This window comes from Hemiscyllium ocellatum, chromosome 7 (assembly GCF_020745735.1).
Source record: "Hemiscyllium ocellatum isolate sHemOce1 chromosome 7, sHemOce1.pat.X.cur, whole genome shotgun sequence".
NCBI lineage: Eukaryota > Metazoa > Chordata > Chondrichthyes > Orectolobiformes > Hemiscylliidae > Hemiscyllium > Hemiscyllium ocellatum.
Window position 1 is genome coordinate 35,195,569 of NC_083407.1, and position 19,857 is coordinate 35,215,425.

The 19,857-nt window shown below is 41.3% G+C and overlaps 1 protein-coding gene across 1 annotated transcript in view; it reads left to right on the forward strand.

Annotated features, from left to right (window-relative positions):
• Positions 1-19,857, forward strand: part of LOC132817331 (low-density lipoprotein receptor-related protein 1-like) — a 1,680,787-nt gene that overhangs the window by 1,188,105 nt on the left and 472,825 nt on the right. Inside the window, exons 37-41 of the mRNA XM_060827740.1 lie at positions 6,047-6,181; positions 6,273-6,402; positions 18,125-18,251; positions 18,414-18,565; positions 18,831-18,955. Coding sequence (XP_060683723.1) covers positions 6,047-6,181; positions 6,273-6,402; positions 18,125-18,251; positions 18,414-18,565; positions 18,831-18,955 — 669 coding nt within the window. The remainder of the gene's footprint in view (positions 1-6,046; positions 6,182-6,272; positions 6,403-18,124; positions 18,252-18,413; positions 18,566-18,830; positions 18,956-19,857) is intronic.

Here is a 19,857-nt window from a genome sequence, read left to right on the forward strand (position 1 = left end):
ACCGTACGAACAGATTATTTTGTGCAACACAAGTTGGATACAATGTAGTTCTAATATTTGTGCAGCAAACTTCTACATCTGGAAAACATAGAAGTTTGCAGGATTTATTCTGAGTGTATTATTGGCAAATACATAATAATTAAACATTGTGAATCACATAGAAAGACTATTTTGTTAAAATTCCAGCGCTTAATATTTTAGCTGCATTTAGAATAAAATGTCATGTCTATCTGAACAATATAATACAACATCTATCCTCATTAGGTACTTTGCACTTTGAATTGTTTATTGTGATTATTTTCAAATTTTGGCATTAACCAGCCTAGCTGTTCATAAGAAGTCAAAATGCAGAATATCAGAACTACTGTCTTCTACCCTGATGTTTCAGTATTCTCTCCATGCTCAGCAACTTGATTTAACAGTCACAATGCAAACATAACATTCCCATAGTCACTGCAGAAATCTGCATTTCCCAGGAACCCACACACAGCTGAAATTTCAGACTAGATATTACAAGCTCGACATGTTTTTGGGGATGGGGATAGAATATAGATTGAGTGCCGAACCCACCATCTTCTCACCCATTTGTGAGCTCACTCCCATTCTACAGAGGGTGGGAATTACAGAGGTGGGGGTGGTATTTAAGTCACCAGCCTACCCATCATGTGTATCAAAATAATTAAGTGTGAATTGAAAGTTCCATTGACACCAAAATTATACTGCCTGGATTCCAAAATGCTTAGAATGGGCAGATAGTTAGTACCGTGGATTTATATATAATTTTAAAAGTGCTTAAAATGGTAGAAAACAAGTGGTTAATGCCATTGCATGGTGCTCCATGATTATAAGTTCCTTGCAAGCTACATGCTCTTCATGCCACCACCCCTATCTACACTCCCAATCATGCAAACAAATCTCAGCCTGAAACCCAAGACTTACTTCACTTTAGGGATTCTATTGGGCCTCTTGTCTGGGCTTGTCTGCAGTCCCAGCAATACCCACAGCAGATCTCACATAATCATGACGCTTGATGTTGCTGACACCTTCAGAAGCTGGACTTCCCTCTCTGTAACAGTCGGATGTCCCACTGCACCTGCCCACAGTGCTTCACAACCAGAGGAAAGGCACCTTGCCTTCTGAGGGGTTGAGCCTTGCAGTTCTAAAACTTCCTTTTTCATTTTGCCGTGATACCCTAGAGTGCAAATGGGTAGGAGTCTATTTCTGATCAATAAAATCCAGACATTCTTTACTTCTTTCAGCAGGATAGTGGTATTGAGGACAGACTGTTTGAAGTAAACATCGATGGGAAACATTTATTGGTCAGAACAGAAAGAAATGCTTTAGTGTGGAAATAAGAGGGTGAGGTGACAGATTCTATTGACTGGGGATGAGGCGGCAAGCTCAGCCCATTTCCTGGGCTGGCAGTTTTTGTTTGTTCAATCAAGAAGCTTGGCTGCACTTCAGGGCTTAATAAATTCATATAATCCTCATATAAATCTAAGTTATCCTTTAACTGACTGTAAATAATTGCATGGTAAACTCAATATAAAGATAAATGCTACTGATAAATATTTCTTCCTTCTACTGTACTTTATGAAAATATAGAAGCTTCCAGATATTTTACCTCTCTGTCCTTGCATGTTTGGAATACATTGTTGTGAGCATGAAGATTAATCTGGTAATTTTGTAAGGGTCTGCTCCAGTGTGGAATCTCAGTAAACTGACATGTGTATTGGAGATAGCACTAAAGGGCAGGTTTTGAATATTGTACACCTGCCTATCAAGACTCTGTGCTGCAACTGAAGCCTAAATAAATCCTCTCTACATCTACAAATAAAAGCTTTCCAGCTGTCATAATGACTTGTGCTACATAATAAGTGAAAGTAATTGTTCAACTATTGCCCCAGAGAGAACCAGATTCAATTTGTGTTGGAGCCATTTGTTTGCTAGTTCTGAATAAGAAATCTGAATAAGGAACCATCCTCCACTTTCAAAGTTGATGTTAGCAACTTGTGGTTTAAAACTTAAAAGTGCCAATTTCTGATCATTGCCAAGATCTTGGTGTCAATTACAGATCTGGGACTTGGGGTCAATGGTTAAAGATCAGTGATTTAAGTGCAGTAGTCACTGATCATTGAAATTTACCTTCATGATGAATTTGCTTATAATATATAGCGAAAGGCAAAAATGTACCATGTGGACATTGCTTATATATATATATAAAAAAAAATCACAACCATTCCGAACTTCAAGAATATTGATGTCAAAAGTAAATACATTAGCAGTTAGAGAACGGTGCATGACATTCACCTCTGAAAAGGTCTTCCATAAATTTTAAATGAGCTCCAGAGTGTTCACTTTGTCTTTTCAATTTGCCCCCTTCTGCAGCAATTTACAGCATCTAGAAACAAGGCAGCATCTGGAAAGCCAATTAATGGATCATGTTAACAAATCTTCATAGGGATAAAAGCAGGAAACATAAATACCATGATACAGAAAGCAAAAAAGAAGTAAGGGAAAAAAAGAACTTAAATACAAAAATCAGCAGACATATATTAAACAATAATGTTCAGAGAGAATGACACTGAACACTTAAAGAAGATGTTTCGATGCCAGGGAGATTATCTAGTTTATTTATGATTTATTAGTTAACTTAAGTTCATGCCTCAACAATGTTATTTAGATTGACTCTATTGGAAAATACTACAACTGCACCCTATGGAGGACCAAGGTATCTCTGACAACCGCATAATATAACTCAGATGTAATCAGCTATTTGATATTGCTAGGAGTAAGTTTTATAAGTGTCTTCTGGTGGTGGGAGGTGAGGGGAAGAGTTTCCATCTGGCCCCTTGACATGGAACTTTAACTCGACAGGATGCAATATCTTTTCTATTAAACATGCTGTCTGGAAACCTTCCTGATTTATAGTCATGGCACCATTTTATGCAGACAGCATTCTGGGGAGAGTAACAAATAGGTGCCTTTTGCTGAATTAGTGGGAGATCAGATTAGATTCCCCTACAGTGTGGAAACAGGCCCTTCAGCCCACCCAGTCCACACTGACCCTCCGAAGAGTAACCCACCTAGACCCATTTCCCTCTGACTAGTGCATCTAGCACTATGGGCAATTTAGCATGGCCAATTCACGTGACGTGCATATCTTTGGAATGTGGGAGGAAACCAGAGCACCCAAGGAGAATTTGCAAACTCCACACAGACAGTCGGTCAAGGCTGTGAACCGAACGTGGGATCCTGGTGCTGTGAGGCAGCAGTGCTAACCACTGAGCCACCGTGCCACCCATGCTGATTAGGGAAGGAAGTCTAACCTTAGACCACAGGGTGGGTGGTGATGGGGTAGCATCTCTACAAGGACCATTTGGGGTGGGGTCCAGCTATTTGGGAACTGATTGGAAAGATTGCTACTCCGCCCTGTCCACACACAATGCTGTAGGGAAAATACCTTGGTTTTTAAATGGAAGATGTCCTCACAGTCTGGATGCTGCTCAGGAAAATCTGATTCATGAAGAATGTAAAGGAAGCTACATTATACTCAAATTAGCGGAAGTGTTGTCATAGAGAAAGGAGATAAAAGGTATTCTGCATTCATTCTTCAGGGTAATGTCATTTTCTCCTCCCTCCCCTTCCTAGACCTTTCCATTTCCTCCTCCCTCCCCTTCCTAGACCTTTCCATTTCCTCCTCCCTCCCCTTCCTAGACCTTTCCATTTCCTCCTCCCTCCCCTTCCTAGACCTTTCCATTTCCTCCTCCCTCCCCTTCCTAGACCTTTCCATTTCCTCCTCCCTCCCCTTCCGAGACCTTTCCATTTCCTCCTCCCTCCCCTTCCTAGACCTTTCCATTTCCTCCTCCCTCCCCTTCCTAGACCTTTCCATTTCTATCTCGGGCGACCGACTCAACACAGACGTCTATTATAAACCGACTGACTCCCACAGCTACCTGGACTACACCTCCTCCCACCCTGCCCCCTGTAAAAACGCCATCCCATATTCCCAATTCCTTCGTCTCCGCCGCATCTGCTCCCAGGAGGACCAATTCCAACACCGCACAGCCCAGATGGCCTCCTTCTTCAAGGACCGCAGATTCCCCCCAGACGTGATCGACGATGCCCTCCACCGCATCTCCTCCACTTCCCGCTCCTCCGCCCTTGAGCCCCGCTCCTCCAACCGCCACCAAGACAGAACCCCACTGGTTCTCACCTACCACCCCACCAACCTGCGCATACAACGTATTATCCGCCGCCATTTCCGCCACCTCCAAACGGACCCCACCACCAAGGATATATTTCCCTCCCCTCCCCTATCAGCGTTCCGCAAGGACCACTCCCTTCGTGACTCCCTTGTCAGATCCACACCCCCCACCAACCCAACCTCCACCCCCGGCACCTTCCCCTGCAACCGCAGGAAATGTAAAACTTGCGCCCACACCTCCACACTCACTTCCCTCCAAGGCCCCAAGGGATCCTTCCATATCCGCCACAAGTTCACCTGTACCTCCACACACATCATCTATTGCATCCGCTGCACCCGATGTGGCCTCCTCTATATTGGTGAGACAGGCCGCTTACTTGCGGAACGCTTCAGAGAACACCTCTGGGCCGCCCGAACCAACCAACCCAATCACCCCGTGGCTCAACACTTTAACTCCCCCTCCCACTCCACCGAGGACATGCAGGTCCTTGGACTCCTCCACCGGCAGAACACAACTACACGACGGCTGGAGGAGGAGCGCCTCATCTTCCGCCTGGGAACCCTCCAACCACAAGGTATGAATTCAGATTTCTCCAGCTTCCTCATTTCCCCTCCCCCCACCTTGTCTCAGTCGGTTCCCTCAACTCAGCACCGCCCTCCTAACCTGCAATCCTCTTCCTGACCTCTCCGCCCCCACCCCACTCCGGCCTATCACCCTCACCTTGACCTCCTTCCACCTATCCCACCTCCATCGCCCCTCCCCCTAGTCCCTCCTCCCTACCTTTTATCTCAGCCTGCTTGGCTCTCTCTCTTATTCCTGATGAAGGGCTTATGCTCGAAACGTCGAATTCTCTATTCCTGAGATGCTGCCTAACCTGCTGTGCTTTGACCAGCAACACATTTGCAGCTGTGATCTCCAGCATCTGCAGACCTCATTTTTTACACAGGGTAATGTCATGGCCAATCAGAATCAATCTGCCTGGTTTAAAATTTTTTAAAAAAGGAAAGCTTGGTAAGTTATTTCTCAAACAACATCTCTACTGCTCAGAGTTCACATATCAATTCATCAGCATTCTCCTCTCATACAGCATTAATGTTGTTTACTTCTTACATTGACATTTCTTGCTCTTTCTCCAGATGAATACAAGACAAAAAGCTTACACAAAATATGTCGGTTTTCAGCAATACCCAAGTTCTGCACTACCAATCAACTACTTTTATGAAGAAAAAAATAATGCATTAATATAATTAGGACAAACATCCATGCAACCTTCACTCAGTCTTATGTCTCCCAGCCTGTTGGTAGCCTATCCTTACCACTTCACCACCCTCCCCAAATATAGAGTTATCTGAATTCTTTTCCTCTGGAATTATTGATGGGCCATTCTTTTTGCTCCTATGATTCATTCTTATGATCTAAATAAAACCTAAACTACATCTTCTCAATGCAGCCTTTGGGGAGGCATTGTCAAGCTTGTGCCCAATTTAGGTCAAAGTTCAAAATTCCAGATCCTGACCCCTGTTGAAAATGTTTCTGTATATTTGTGTTAATATTTTTACAAATGAGACAAAATGGAACTTGACTGTGCTTTCAGTATAGGTTGCTCACATGTTTATACATGGTCTCATACATGAAGAACAGCATTGAAGTTCAGCAAAGGAATCATGTTAATGCATACCTTGCAGGCAGACAAAAGAAAATTGATGTGAACTTGAGGAAGTATGCGCCAAAATAAAGGTTCATTGAAAAGATAAAACATTCTTGTTAGACTTTGACTTGTGAACATCCTGTGAAATTCGTGACCTTCTGAAATTTCAATTATCTAATTTTATTTACAGGGAATGATACAATCTATTGGACAGATATGGGAAGGAGTACAATTAGCAGAGCTAAACGAGATCAGACCTGGAGGGATGATATTATCACAAATGGCCTTGGACGGGTTGAAGGCATAGCGGTTGATTGGATAGCTGGTATGAGATTTTTCTATCCATTTTTTCAATTACCTCCTAATGTTGTAGCTTGATGGAACATTAACATTTATCTCTTCTACATCTTTCACAGGTAATATATATTGGTCAGATTATGGCTTCAATATAATAGAAGTTGCAAGATTTAATGGTTCTTTTCGCTATGTGGTCATCTCCCAAGGGCTTGATCAGCCACGTGCAATAGCTGTCCATCCAGAAGAAGGGTAAACCAGCTCTCTTTTCATACGAGAAAATTATCCTGATGGCCATATTCAGTGCTATTCTTCATTTCAATCAACTGATCTATTTTTACATCCTTGCCTGCTCACTTCAACTGAGCAATGTCAGCCTCAATTTCTCATTCAGTCACTCCTAAGTTCATGGCTGAAAGCTTCTGAGTAGTCAGCTCCAGTTATATGATTTTGTGGATTGATCCACTTGGCAAAGAGCTGCAGAAGCTGTTTTTACAAAGGCATGAAGAATATGAAAAGATATGATAAAAATTAAATTGACACAGAATACTTTGATAGTTTGTGAGTGCCATTTTGCATTTTAAAAAAAAAGTATTTTATCATCTCGGAATTAATTCTGCACAATCCAACTTCCATTTTCATTGCAAGCCCTTAACGATAAATATAAATAATTCCTAAAGAAAAAGAATTGCGAATTCTTGATAATAAAATTTTAGAAGCGACAATAAATAAAGTTCATGTCCTGTCTTATTGTTTACCACTCTTCTTTCCCCTCCCTCTCTTCTCTCTGAGCTAAATTTTCATTCCAGGGCACCTGATGCGGGAACCAGTTTGTTTTTTTCTTCAGTTGTCATAAGAAGTGGACACTGATGGTTGCATCACCACTTATTGCCCATCCTGAATTGTATAGAGGGCAGTCAAGAGTGAAACACATTGCTGAGGTCTCAGGTCAAATTTAGAACATAGAACATAGAAAAGTACAGCACAGAACAGGCCCTTTGGCCCACGATGTTGTGCTGAGGTTCAATCCTAACATAAAAAATAATAACTTAACATACACATCCCTCAACTCACTATTCTCCGTGTGCCTGTCCAGCAGTCACTTAAATGTCCCTAATGACTCTGCTTCCACCACCGCTGGCAATGCATTCCATGCACTCACAACTCTCTGCATAAAGAACTTACCTCTGACATCTCCTCTATTTCCTAATATAACCTAACATCTTAAAGCTATGACCCCTTGTACACGTCAAACCTGCCCTGGGGAAAAGTCTCTGGCCATTGACTCTATCTATTCCTCTCATTATCTTGTATGCCTCGATCTGGTCTCCTCTCTTCCTCCTTCTCTCCAGAGAGAAAAGTCTGGGCTTTTTCAACCTTTCTTCATAAGGCAAGCTTTCCAGTCCAGGCAACATCCTGGTAAACCTTCTTTGCACCCTCTCCAAAGCCTCTGTATCTTTCCTATAGTAGGACAACCAGAACTGGACACAACATTCCAAGTATGGTCTCACCAGGGAATCATAGAGCTGCAGCAAAAACTTGTGGCTCTTAAACTCGATCCCCCTGTTAGTGAAAGCCAAAATACCATATGCTTTCTTAAAAACCCTATCCACTTGGATGGCAAGTTTGAGGGATCTATGTCCTTGCACATCCAGATCCCTCTGTTCCTCCACACAATCAAGAATCCTGTCTTTAATTCTATATTCAGCATTTAAGTTTAACCTTCCAAAATGCATCACTTCATATTTATCCAGATTGAATTCCATCTGCCATTTCTCAGCCCAGCTCTGCATCCTGTCCATGTCACGCCTCAGCCTGCAGCAGCCCTCTATACTATCGATGACACCTCCAACCTTTGTGTCATCTGCAAATTTACTAACCCACCCCTCAACCTCCTTGTCCAAGTCATTTATAAATACTACAAAGAGCAGAGGCCCAAGAACAGAACCCTGCAGGACCCCACTCATCACTGACCTCCAGGCAGAATACTTTCCATCTTCAACCACTCTCTGCCTCTGCCAGCCAACTAATTCAGAATCCAGATAGCCAACGCTCCATTTATCCCATACTTCCTGACTTTATGAATGAGCCTACCCGGGGGAATGTTACCAAATGCCTCGCTGAAGTCCATATATAACACATCCTCAGCTCAACCTTCATCAACCTGTCTTGTCACATCCTCAAAGAACTCAATAAGATTGGTGAGGCATGACCTGCCCCTCACAAAGCCATGCTGATTGACTTTAATCACGGTATGCTTTGCCAAATAGTCATAGGTCCTATCCCTCAGAATTCTTTCCAAAACTTTGCTGACCACACATGTAAGACTAACTGGTCTGTAATTGCCAGGGATTTCCCTATTACCATTCTTGAAAAGAGGAACAACATTCGCCTCCTCCAATCCTCTGGTATGACTCCCGGAGAGAGTGAGGAGGCAAAGGTCTTCGCCAGCAGCTTAGCAACCTCATTGATCACTTCATGGAGCAGCCTAGGATAAATCTGGTCTGGCCCTGGGCACTTATCAATCTTAATGTTTTCCAAAATTTCCAGCACATCAACTTCATCAATCTTGATCTGGTCAAGGCTGTATCCCAGCTCCTCAAAGTTCTCATTCACAACAAGGTCCCTTTCCTTAGAGAAAACAGAAGCAAAATACTCATTCAGAGCTTGCCCTATCTGCTCAGACTCCACGCATAAGTTCCCTATGCTATCCTTGATCGGTCCTACCTTCTCCCTGTTCATACTCTTATTCCTCACGTATGAGTAAAATGCCTTTGGGTTCTCCCTCATCCTATTTGCCACGCCTTTTTCGTGTCCCGTCCTGGCTCTCCTCAGTCCATTTCTGAGCTCCTTTCTAGCAAGCCTGAAATCCTCTAAAGCTGTGCTAGATCCTTGCTTCCTCCACCTTACATAAGCTGCCTTCTTCCTTTTGACGAGAAGCTCCTCTGTTCTCATCATCCAATGTTCCTTAATCTTATCCCTTCTGAACCTGTCTCAGAAGAATAAATGTGTGCATCACTCGCAATAACTGCTCCTTAAATAGTCTCCATATGTCTGCTGTGTCCTTTCTGTGGAACAATTGCTCCCAGTCTGTGCTTCCCAACTCCTGTCTGATAACGTCATAATTTCTTTTTACCCAATTAAATATGTTCCCTCAGTAACTGTTCCTTTCCCTCTCTGAGGCTATGTTAAATATTAGGCAGTTATGATCACTATCACCAAAGTGCTCTCCCAACGCGAGATCTGACACCTGTCCTGGCTCATTGCAGAGCACCAAATCCAAAATGGCCTTTCCCCTCATTGGTCTGTCTACATCCTGAGTAAGGAAACTCTCCTGAACATGCCTGACAAAAACGGCTCCATCCAAACTATCTGCACTTTGGAGATTCCAGTCGATATTGGGAAAGTTGAAATCACCCATAACTACAACCCTACTACTTTTGCATTTTTCCAGAATCTGCCCGCCTATGTGTTCTTCAATCTCTCTACTGCTATTAGGTGGTCTGTAGTAAACCCTCAATGAGGTGGCTGCTCCCTTTCTGTTCCTGACTTCCACCCATACTGACTCAGCGGACAGACCTTCCTCAACAGCTTTCATTTCTGTAACTGTGATGTACTTTCTGATTAGCAATGCTACACCCCCTCCTTATTTTCCACCCTCCCTGTTCTTTTTAAATGTTCTAAACCCTGGAACATCAAGCAACCATTCCTGCCCCTGTGAAATCCACATTTCCATTCTGGCCACAACATCGTATCCCCAAGTACTGATCAATGCTCCACTCTTACTTCTGACACTCCTTGCATTGAAGCAGACACTCTTTAACCAATTCCTCTGTTTCATCACATGAGAAACCTTCCCGACAGATTCACTGCATCCTGTCACTGCCCCAGCTGCAAATGTCCACCTCTCAGATATGTGGCTCTGATTCCCACCCCCCGCCAATCTGTAGGTCAGACAAAGTAAGAAGGCAGGTTTCTTTCTCTACAGGACATTAATGAACTAAATAGGTCTTCACAAAAATTGACAGTGTTGCCGTGAGACTAGCAGGTTTTTTCCGGACTTTTTAAAATTGAATTTAAATCTCACCACCTGACATGGTGGGATTCAAATCCATGTCCTCAGAATACATGCCACTCTGACTTCTGCTTTAACCTTATCTATTGTGAAAATGGGGATACTTGAGTTGTTATTTTTGTTTAATTGTTTGTCACCATTCATGCCTGAATGTGACAGGATTGCAGAACTAGATCTTACCCGGTGGTTGTGAAATCACTTAGTTCTATCTATCTATCACTTGCTGCCTGTGCACTTTGGTATGTTATTGGTTGATGCCATGTTTTATAGTTATGCCTGGTGCTACCCCAGCATGCCGTTCTGCACTCCTCAATGAACGTGGTTGATCCCTGGCTTGATGGTAATGGTACAATGAAGGATATGATTGGTCTTGAAGTTACAGCTTGTATTGTTATATGATTCTGCTGCTGATGACCCTTAGTTCTCATGGATGCCCAGTGTTGATTTGCAAGATTTGTTTGAAGTCTATCCAATTTAGCATGGTCATAGTGGTACACAAAACAATAGAGGGTGTCCTGAAAATGGAGATGAGACTTCATCCTCATAAGGAATGCATGGTGGTTATACTTCCTGAATTATCTTTGGCAGACAGAGTGGTGAGGATGAGGTCAACTATGCTTTTCCCACTTATTGGTTCCTTCAGTACAATCTATAGGCTCAATCCAGCAGTTATGTCCGTTAGCATCCCACCAGCTTGATCATTAAAGGTGCTGCTGAGCCACTTTTGATGATGGACATTGAAGATCACCACCCAGAGTGCATTCTGCACCTTTGTTACTCTCAGTGCTTTATTCAAGTGGTGTTCCACATACAGGATTACTTATTTATCAACTGAGGTGGTATGTGTGGGGATTGGAGTCAGCATTTCCTCTAATTTTCTTTCAGGCTACATGGACCCCAGAGTTTGGTGCACTGCAGCTACTTCTGGAACTGGAAGTCAATGCCAAAATTGGTGTGCTGACTCTAATCACTGAGAGCAGACCCTTGGCTGTGAATGCATGAAGTTTGGAGTGAATGTTGGAGATATTTCTTAATCACCTGCCAGAGTTTTTCTTGGTCATGACTGGCAGCCTATCATGAGACATCATGGGGTCTAGAGTCAATGGTAGGGTCTCCCAAGGCAACTTCCTCATGACTTTCTACCATTGTGTCATCACGTCTACAGGGGTCTTTTTGGATATGCTCAGGGATGGTGATGTTGCTACCTTGGTCTCAACAGAATCAGGTTACAGACAAATTTGCCATTTGTTTTAAAAAAAGGTAACTCCTCCACCAGTGCAGCTAGTAATAAAAGCATTCCCAAACAGATGCCATTAAACCAAATAGTCTTGGTGTGGTGAGATATAGTTTTGTCTGTGGTAAGCAAAGATACTGTGAAGTTGGCTATGTCACACTGTTGCTTGACTAGTCCATGATACAGCTTTCCCAATTCTGTGACTAGCCCGCTGGTGACCATGCAGGTTCAACAGGCCTGTATTTAACATTGTCGTATCCAGTGTCTTAGTCAATGACAGATGGTCTATCTGGTTTTATTCCTTTTTTTGAGGCTTTTTAGCAACTGAATAGTTTGCTGAACCAATTCAGAGAGCACTGAGTGTTGTAGATCTGGAATCATGTGCAGGTCAGACCAGGTGAGGCCAGTGAGTTTTCTTCCCTACAGTGCATTAGAGAACCAGATGGAATTTTAACATAACTGATTCATGGTCATCATAAGACTATTAATTTCAGATTTTTATTGGATTCACATTTCACTATATGTCATGGTAGGATTCAAATCCTAGTCCCAGAACATTAGGTCTCGGATTACTAGCCCAGTGACATTACCACAGTGCTATTGCAGTTTTTTCCTCATATGTCCCGTGATTCCAAGCTCTTTACAAACTCAAAGTGCCAGGTACATAATATTAAAGGAATAGAAGTATGTTCTCTTGAGACTGCTCCATCTTTCAATATGATTATTGTTAATTTTGCTTAATCTGCTTTTCCATCTGCTGTCCAAATCCTTTGCTTTCCAAGTTCTGTTTATCACAATCTGAATATACTCAACAATAGTGGAATTATTATTCACTAAAAATCTGGAGTTATGAGTCTAATGATGATCATCAATTCATTGTTGATTGTCAGAAAAACTCATCTGGTTCACTCATGTCCTCTGGGTTGTAGAATGCAGAATTCCAAACATTCCAAAAGCAGAATTATCTCCTTGTCTAAACACTAAATAAAATGCTGAGACTGTGCTTTCACGTTTTGGATTCCATGCCCAGGAAAGATCAAATCCTTTCAGTATCTTGTATTGATTTAAATCAATCCAAGCTCCAAGAACTTCACTCACCCTTTCACCAGAGGTGAAAATGTGTTGCTGGAAAAGCGCAGCAGATCAGGCAGCTTGCAAAGAGCAGGAGAATCGACGTTTCGGGCATGAGCCCTTCTTCAGGAATCCTGAAGAAGGGCTCATCCCCGAAACGTTGATTCTCCTGCTCTTTGGATGCTGCCTGACCTGCTGCGCTTTTCCAGTAACACGTTTTCAGCTCTAATCTCCAGCATCTGCAGTCCTCACTTTCTCCTTTCACCAGAGGGCCTTCCTTCCAGTCCAGAAATTATTTGAGTGAAATTTTGCTGTACCAACAACAATGCATGTGTATGGGGAAGAGAAGGCCTGGTGGTATTATCGCTGGACTGTTAATCCAGAGATCTAGGCCATGTTCTGGGGACCAAGGTATGAATTCCGCCATCGCAGATGGTAGAATTTGTATTCAATAAAAATCTGGAGTTATGAGTCTTCCAATGATTATCAATTCATTGCCAATTGTCAGAAAAATCCATCTGGTTCACTAATGCCCTTTAGAGAAGGAAACTGCCATCCTTATCTGGTCTGGACTACATGTGACTCCAGATCCACAGCAATGTGATTGACTCTTAACTGCCCCCTTGAATGGGTTATAAATGCTGGTTTAGTCAGTGATACAATCATCCCACGAATGAATAAGGAAGAAAAAAATGCTTCTTTACATATGGAGAATCAAACTGCACACAGTACACCAGGCGTTGTCTGACAAAAGTCTTACATAATTGTAGAAATAAATACTGAATCTTATATGCCAATTTGTTTATACCAAAGGCTGCTCTGTTACTGCATTACTGATTGTCTGTGGTACCGTCCATTAACTTTCTGTGTTACTTACACTTGTGCACTAAGTGTCTCTGAACATCAGAAATTAGACATTTCATACTATTTTTAAAAGACGTTGTTTTCTTAGTCTTACAATTAAACAGATAATTTCACACCTATGTTCCATCTACACCTTTACTTTCTACTCACAAAGTAATCCATATCTCTCTCTGGTCTTTGTGGAAACCTACATTTTCACCTAACGAGGAAACATTGGAGACATTGTGCTCAGTCCCTTTATCAAAGTCATTGTTATAGATTGTAGATGGTTGAGACTCTGAAATTCATCCAAGTAATACATCACAATACAGCTACAAATTTGAAACTGTCCTGTTAATCTCAATTTTTCACTTCCTTTCCATTCACCAATCCTCCATCCATGGTGATGTAATGTTAAACACTGTATTAAAATTTTCAAGTATGATTTCGCTTTTGAACAATTATATTGACTCTGTCTGATCATTATGATTTTGTACATGCATTATTAAGAGTTCCTTAACAGTAGATTCTAGTATTTTTACAAAATCTGATATCAACTAACTGGCCTGTCGATCATTGTTTGCCAAAACCATTCTGAAATTTTGAGAACTTTAAAGAATCATATCCTATCAGTGAATCCATTGGGGTAGCAATTCCTCCTATTTGGCCTCTTTGAAAAACATCCCACCTTGACCCAGCCCTCCCACCTGTAATCCTGCATGAAGTTTTTACCATGGCAAATCCACCTGATTTGCATATGTCCCCGTGCACTATAGGGCAATTGTTTTTTCAGCATGGTCAATCCATCTAAGTTGTACATCTTTGGACTGTGGGAGGAAACCAGATTACCTGGAGGATACCCACGAAGACAACCATGAGAGTGTGCAAACTCCACGCAAACAGGCACCTGAGGCTGGAATCAAACCCGGGTCCCTGACACTGAGGTAACAGTGCTAACCACTGTACCACTGCACTGCCCTAAAGTTTCCTACTGTCTGAAAGTGGTAACAATCAAAAGAGAACCAGAGAGTGCCTGCTCCTACCTGACCCAGACCACAAAGAATCTGATATTAAAGGATCAGAACATGTCATCTCTCTCCTACAAGGGGAATTATGCATACTGTGTTACTTCTCCAGGTGAAAATATGTCACAAGTTGAAAGTAGATCCTTTAGAGTATTATTTCTCTCCAACGTAATACTGAGCTACAGTTTAGAAATGGCAATAAACTGAGTATTTAAGGGATAAAGCTGACAATTAATTTGTCCAAAAATATAGTTATTATTGCACAATTATTTCAACAGCAAATTATATTAAATACTTCTCAGCTATAGATGAGTATCTTTTATCCAAAAGAAAAGATCGAATTGGTTGAACTTACCAACGGAGCATGGAACTAGTCAAATACTCCAGAAGCAATGATTAGCATACAACGAGCAGGAAGGGGATTAATCAATGTATTGGCAGCATAATTTAAACTGCACAGAGAATCCCTGTCCAGGAACAACTGCTAAATGAGCACCACCTTCTGGACTTCTGAATGTAATACAAAGTTAATTTTAATTAAAATAAATTAATGCCAAATAATCCTTGACATCCTGGGTATTTCTATTATGGGCAAATTTGATGCTGGATTTGAATCTCATTATTGAGGGTTTTGAAGGTGGGCAAGGTCTTGGAAGATCCACTGCTGACCTTCCCACTTTCTACCCAACTGCTTCTGCTGTCATTGCAATTATTTAATGTAGTTTAGCACATGGAGACCTGTCCATCAATGGGCACAAGTGAAGCCTTAAAGTGGGCTATTAATGCACCCACCTCTTCTTTTACACTCTCCTCTGTTCTGCTCAAACATCCTATACCCCAGAATGTTGATTTACCAGGTTTGCCCATTATTCAACCATGTCTCTGTGATAGCAACAACACCGTAATCTTATGTGTTCACCTGTCTTACCCAAAATGCTCCTAGCATTAAAGCAGAGGTTGTTCAAATCCTGAACTTACTCCCTTGAAATACACATAGCTGAACTTTCTTTGCCTTGGTTCCTTTAGTAAAGTATGCTGTGTACCCACTGTACTGACACTCTGTCTCCTCCCCCTCCTGAAGTTATTTAAATTCCTCCCAACAGCATGAGTAAATCCACCTGCAAGGATGCTGGTCTCAGTCTAGTTCAGGTGCAGAGTGACCATCTTATACAGGTACCACCTTCCCCAGAAACAGTCCCAGTGATCCAGGAATCTGAAATCTCCATCTTGCATTAGCTCTTAAGTCACACATTTATCTTCCCTGTTCTCCTGTTTCTGTACTTTTCAGCATGTGGCATGGGGAGTACTCCAGAGATTACAACTTTTGAGTATTTGTTCTTTAGTCTATTGCTTAACTCCCTAATTTCTTGATGCCAGAATTCATAGCTCATTCTAGGAGAAAGTGAGGACTGCAGATGCTGGAAATCGGAATCGAAGACTGTGGTGCTGGAAAAACACAGCCGGTCAGGCAGCAACCGAGGGGCAGGAGAATCAACATTTCAGCATAAGCCCTTCATCAGCCCTTAATTCTCCGCCTCAGATGATGCCTGACCCGCTTTAATTTTCTAGCACCACACTCTTCGACTTCATAGCTCATTCTACCTATATCATTGGTACCAATGTGTATCATATCCTCTGTCTTGTCAGCCTCTTCTTTCAGGATGTCTTGCAGCTGGTCAGTGATAATCGTGACCCTGGCACCAGGGAGGCAATATACTATCATGGTGTCATGAGCCACAGAAATGTCTTATCTATTCCCCTAATTTGCCCTAACTTAATCACCAAACATGTTCCTAAAGACCAATTTAATTAGCCTCTGATTGGCCAGCTTGTCTGTGAGGTGAAATTTCCTGATCCAAAAAGACAGAAGCCCTGCCTTTAGCAGATAGCAGCCAGTTATCTGTTAGCCAATATTTTCTTCAGTGGGCTCCATTCTGTCTTTTAGCCAGGGGCAAGGAATCCGGTGCCTGGTAAATGATGGCCTAATGGTATTGTCACTTGACTATCGGTTCAGAACCCCAGATAGTATTCCAGGGACTTGGTTCAAATGTTGCCATGGCAGATGGTGGAACTTGAATTCAATAATAATTTGGAAACAAAAGAATCAAATGATGACCATGAAATCATTGCTGATTGTTAGAGGAAAACCCATCTGGTTCACTTATGTCCTTGAGGGAAGTAAATCTACCGTTCTTACCTACAATGGCCAGTACGTGACTCCAGAACCACAGCAATGTGATTGATTCTTTACTGCCATCTGGGTATTCAGTCCTGGGCAACAGATTTTGGCCTAACTAGTGAAGCCCGCATGAATAAATAAAAGAAAATTCAGCCCCTCTTGTTTAAAATTTCCCTATTGAGGATATTTCATTGGCCCACCATACCTGTATTGAATGAGAAATCCAATAGGCGTAAAGACTTGCTCTGTTTTGCTTTAAATTGTGGCTGAATTCAGGCTTTTTCTGAAATACGAAGAATATTGTGAGAAAGGTCAAGAGGCAACTGGTTTCAAGCAAAATAGATTATAGTTATTGTACCTGAAATCCGGCTATCCAAAAGCCTGCAATGTCCAAGAAGTGGAATTTACTTTGATCAGATCATGCAAGAATCTTAAGGGCTAATAATATATTTTTAGAATGCATTGGCTTGTTGGGGCAGCTGCTGTAGTGCTACAGTAGTCATTCACTTTGCACACCTGATGTGACCTGTTATCCCAGTGTTTGGAGTAACCTTTGACTCCATCTGACACAACTCAGCAGAATGCAGGGAGTTGAACTACTCTGCAAATTCTGTCCTGACTGTTTATCTGGGGCTTCAGTGACCTGAGGTGAACACAGTTTTTTTTTAGTTGTGGCATTACCCAAACCACTATCCAGCTTTAATGTTTCTATCTTAAACTTAGACTTGATCACTATCAGTTTTTATCTAATTATACTTTGGGTACTGTGAAATGCCTCTGGACCTTCCTTCCAAAACTGGAAGGCCTAAAATGCAGTACAAATTCGGTTCTGAGGTTGCCAGTTTTGAGATACTTTATCTGTGTATTCATTCCCCAGGAAATATCTCTCCGAACCGATTGGCAGACACTGACACGTCTGTTTCAGGCATTGATTTGAGTCTTTTGAGTCTCTGCTGGGATTTTATTTCATCTGCAATAAAAAGATTGGTCATTTTCCCTGTCAGGAGATTTGAGCTACTCACATCATGGCAGTTTGTAGTTTCAGAAATAATATTTGATTTGTTGAATGAAACATAGTTTTCAAAAATCCAAATCTATTTTTGAAATTCTGCAAAGGGTAATTCAGCTTTCTTTCTCATTAACTGACTTATGTATTTTTGAAAATAATATACCTTCCGTGTTGAAGCATTCCAACTATTAACTGTAAAATTAAAATTGGTCAAACCACTTTCAGGTTAATAATCATTATGTCCAGCTTCAAAGGCTTACTCAATAGGGTTGCCATTGTACGCATGTGCTCAATGATACAAGCCTTTATAACACAACTTTCATTCTACAATTAATGAGAACCCATCTTGGGGTCAATCTGAAGGGTGTGAAGGTTTTTAATCAAGCTCATGAAAAAGGTCCATTCATTTTGTATTTCATTGGAATGAGTTTGTGCACAGGACTTAGCTTTTTGAATGATAATGACAACAGTCTATAATCATGCAAATAATGAATTAAGAATTTTATAATACATATTTTCTTGTCTATCTTTTCAATAGATACATGTTTTGGACTGAATGGGGACGAAAGCCTTGCATTGGCCGGGCACGGTTGGACGGATCAGAACAAATTGTTCTCGTGAGCTCCAATATTGCGTGGCCAAATGGAATATCAATCGATTATGAGGTTTGACCATTGAGCCTTCTCCAAAAAATGTGTATAATATTTTCTGCAGGCACATTTAAGCATTTTAGTTTCCTTCCTTGAGCTCTGTATTTTTTTTATTGAATAAGATGCTTAGGCCACTTATAAAAGTCTGCTCATGTTTACTATGCAATTGATCCACAGAAAAATAAATTATACTGGTGTGATGCCCGTACAGACAAGATAGAGAGAATTGACCTTGAAACTGGAGAAAGCCGAGAGATTGTGCTGTCAGGCAACAACATGGATATGTTTTCAGTTGCAGTCTTTGGGGTTTACATCTTCTGGTCTGACAGGTAATTTATTTTCCCATAAGTGTTCAGGATTCAAAATGTTCTTGTAGTGTCTGATTTCCTATCCGTATAGGATTAGCTCTTTATGAGCAAGGCCACTATAGAAATCCTGAATGGATATAATTTCCAGAGGTGAGCCATTCCTAAAATTGGAATTTGAGCCTCAGAAGTGTCTTAACATTCTGCCAGAGTTCCGTGTCTCCTCACTGTGATAAATCATTACATAAATTAAACAATTGTGTTAATTACCTGTTTGTACTTTTGACAGAGCACATGCCAATGGATCCATCAAAAGAGGGCATAAAAACAATGCTACTGATGCTGTTACCGTGAGAACCCATCTTGGGGTAAACCTGAAAGGTGTGAAGGTTTTCAACCGAGCCAGAGAGAAAGGTCTATTCTTTTTTATCATTGATTTACATGGGAGACATTCAGAATTGCTAAATACTGTATTCTAAATGAATAGATACCTCAATTTTAGTGAAATTTAAAGTGTGAACAATTATGAAAATATATACTATTTTGCATAACACGTACGACATTCTTTGAGGGAGTATTTGGATAATCTTTCAAAAGTAAGCAATGTGTCATTACGTGCTTGACAATTCAATTCACCCAGTTTGTGAAATTAGTATCATTACATCTTGATCTGGCTGTAGAATTAGTTCAATTTGCTAAAAACACATATTTTCTTTTGAAAAAGTAAATTTAACTGTTAGCATGGTGAAAGGAGGTTTTCATCTTGAAGTTGATTAATGGTTTGCCATTTTAATCTGAGTTATGAGCTACTGTCAGACAATCCCAGCTGAAGATGCAAGGTGATTATGAAAGTACAAAGCAGTAGCATCAATGAAAGGAAAATGGGGATTTAATGGGGACATACTGTAACATAAATGACTGTGAAAATGTCGAGCCAATGTGCATTAAAGAATAGAAGTTCTTTAAAATATGATGGGAGTGATTATTATGGTGGTCACTTCATATTAGTATTAATTTAGGTGATCAGAACAAGAACATATTATATCACAAATGTTAGTTACGGTGTTTTAGTTTGCTGCAGGCTGCCACTCAGGTATTCCAACATGGTGGTATCTGAAAGGTTGATTTCCTCTCTGCCTTTCTGCAATTGGGCACGAGGCAGAATAGCACCCCCTTGTAGGAGAGGGTTCAAGTCAGCAGCCCATACCAATGCACTTCATGCCCTTGACAAGGCATTGCATGGACAAGAGTGCTGAGGTTATGTTGTTCCTGTAAAGTTTGATAAGGCTACCAGAGAGGTAATGGCTGCTACACTG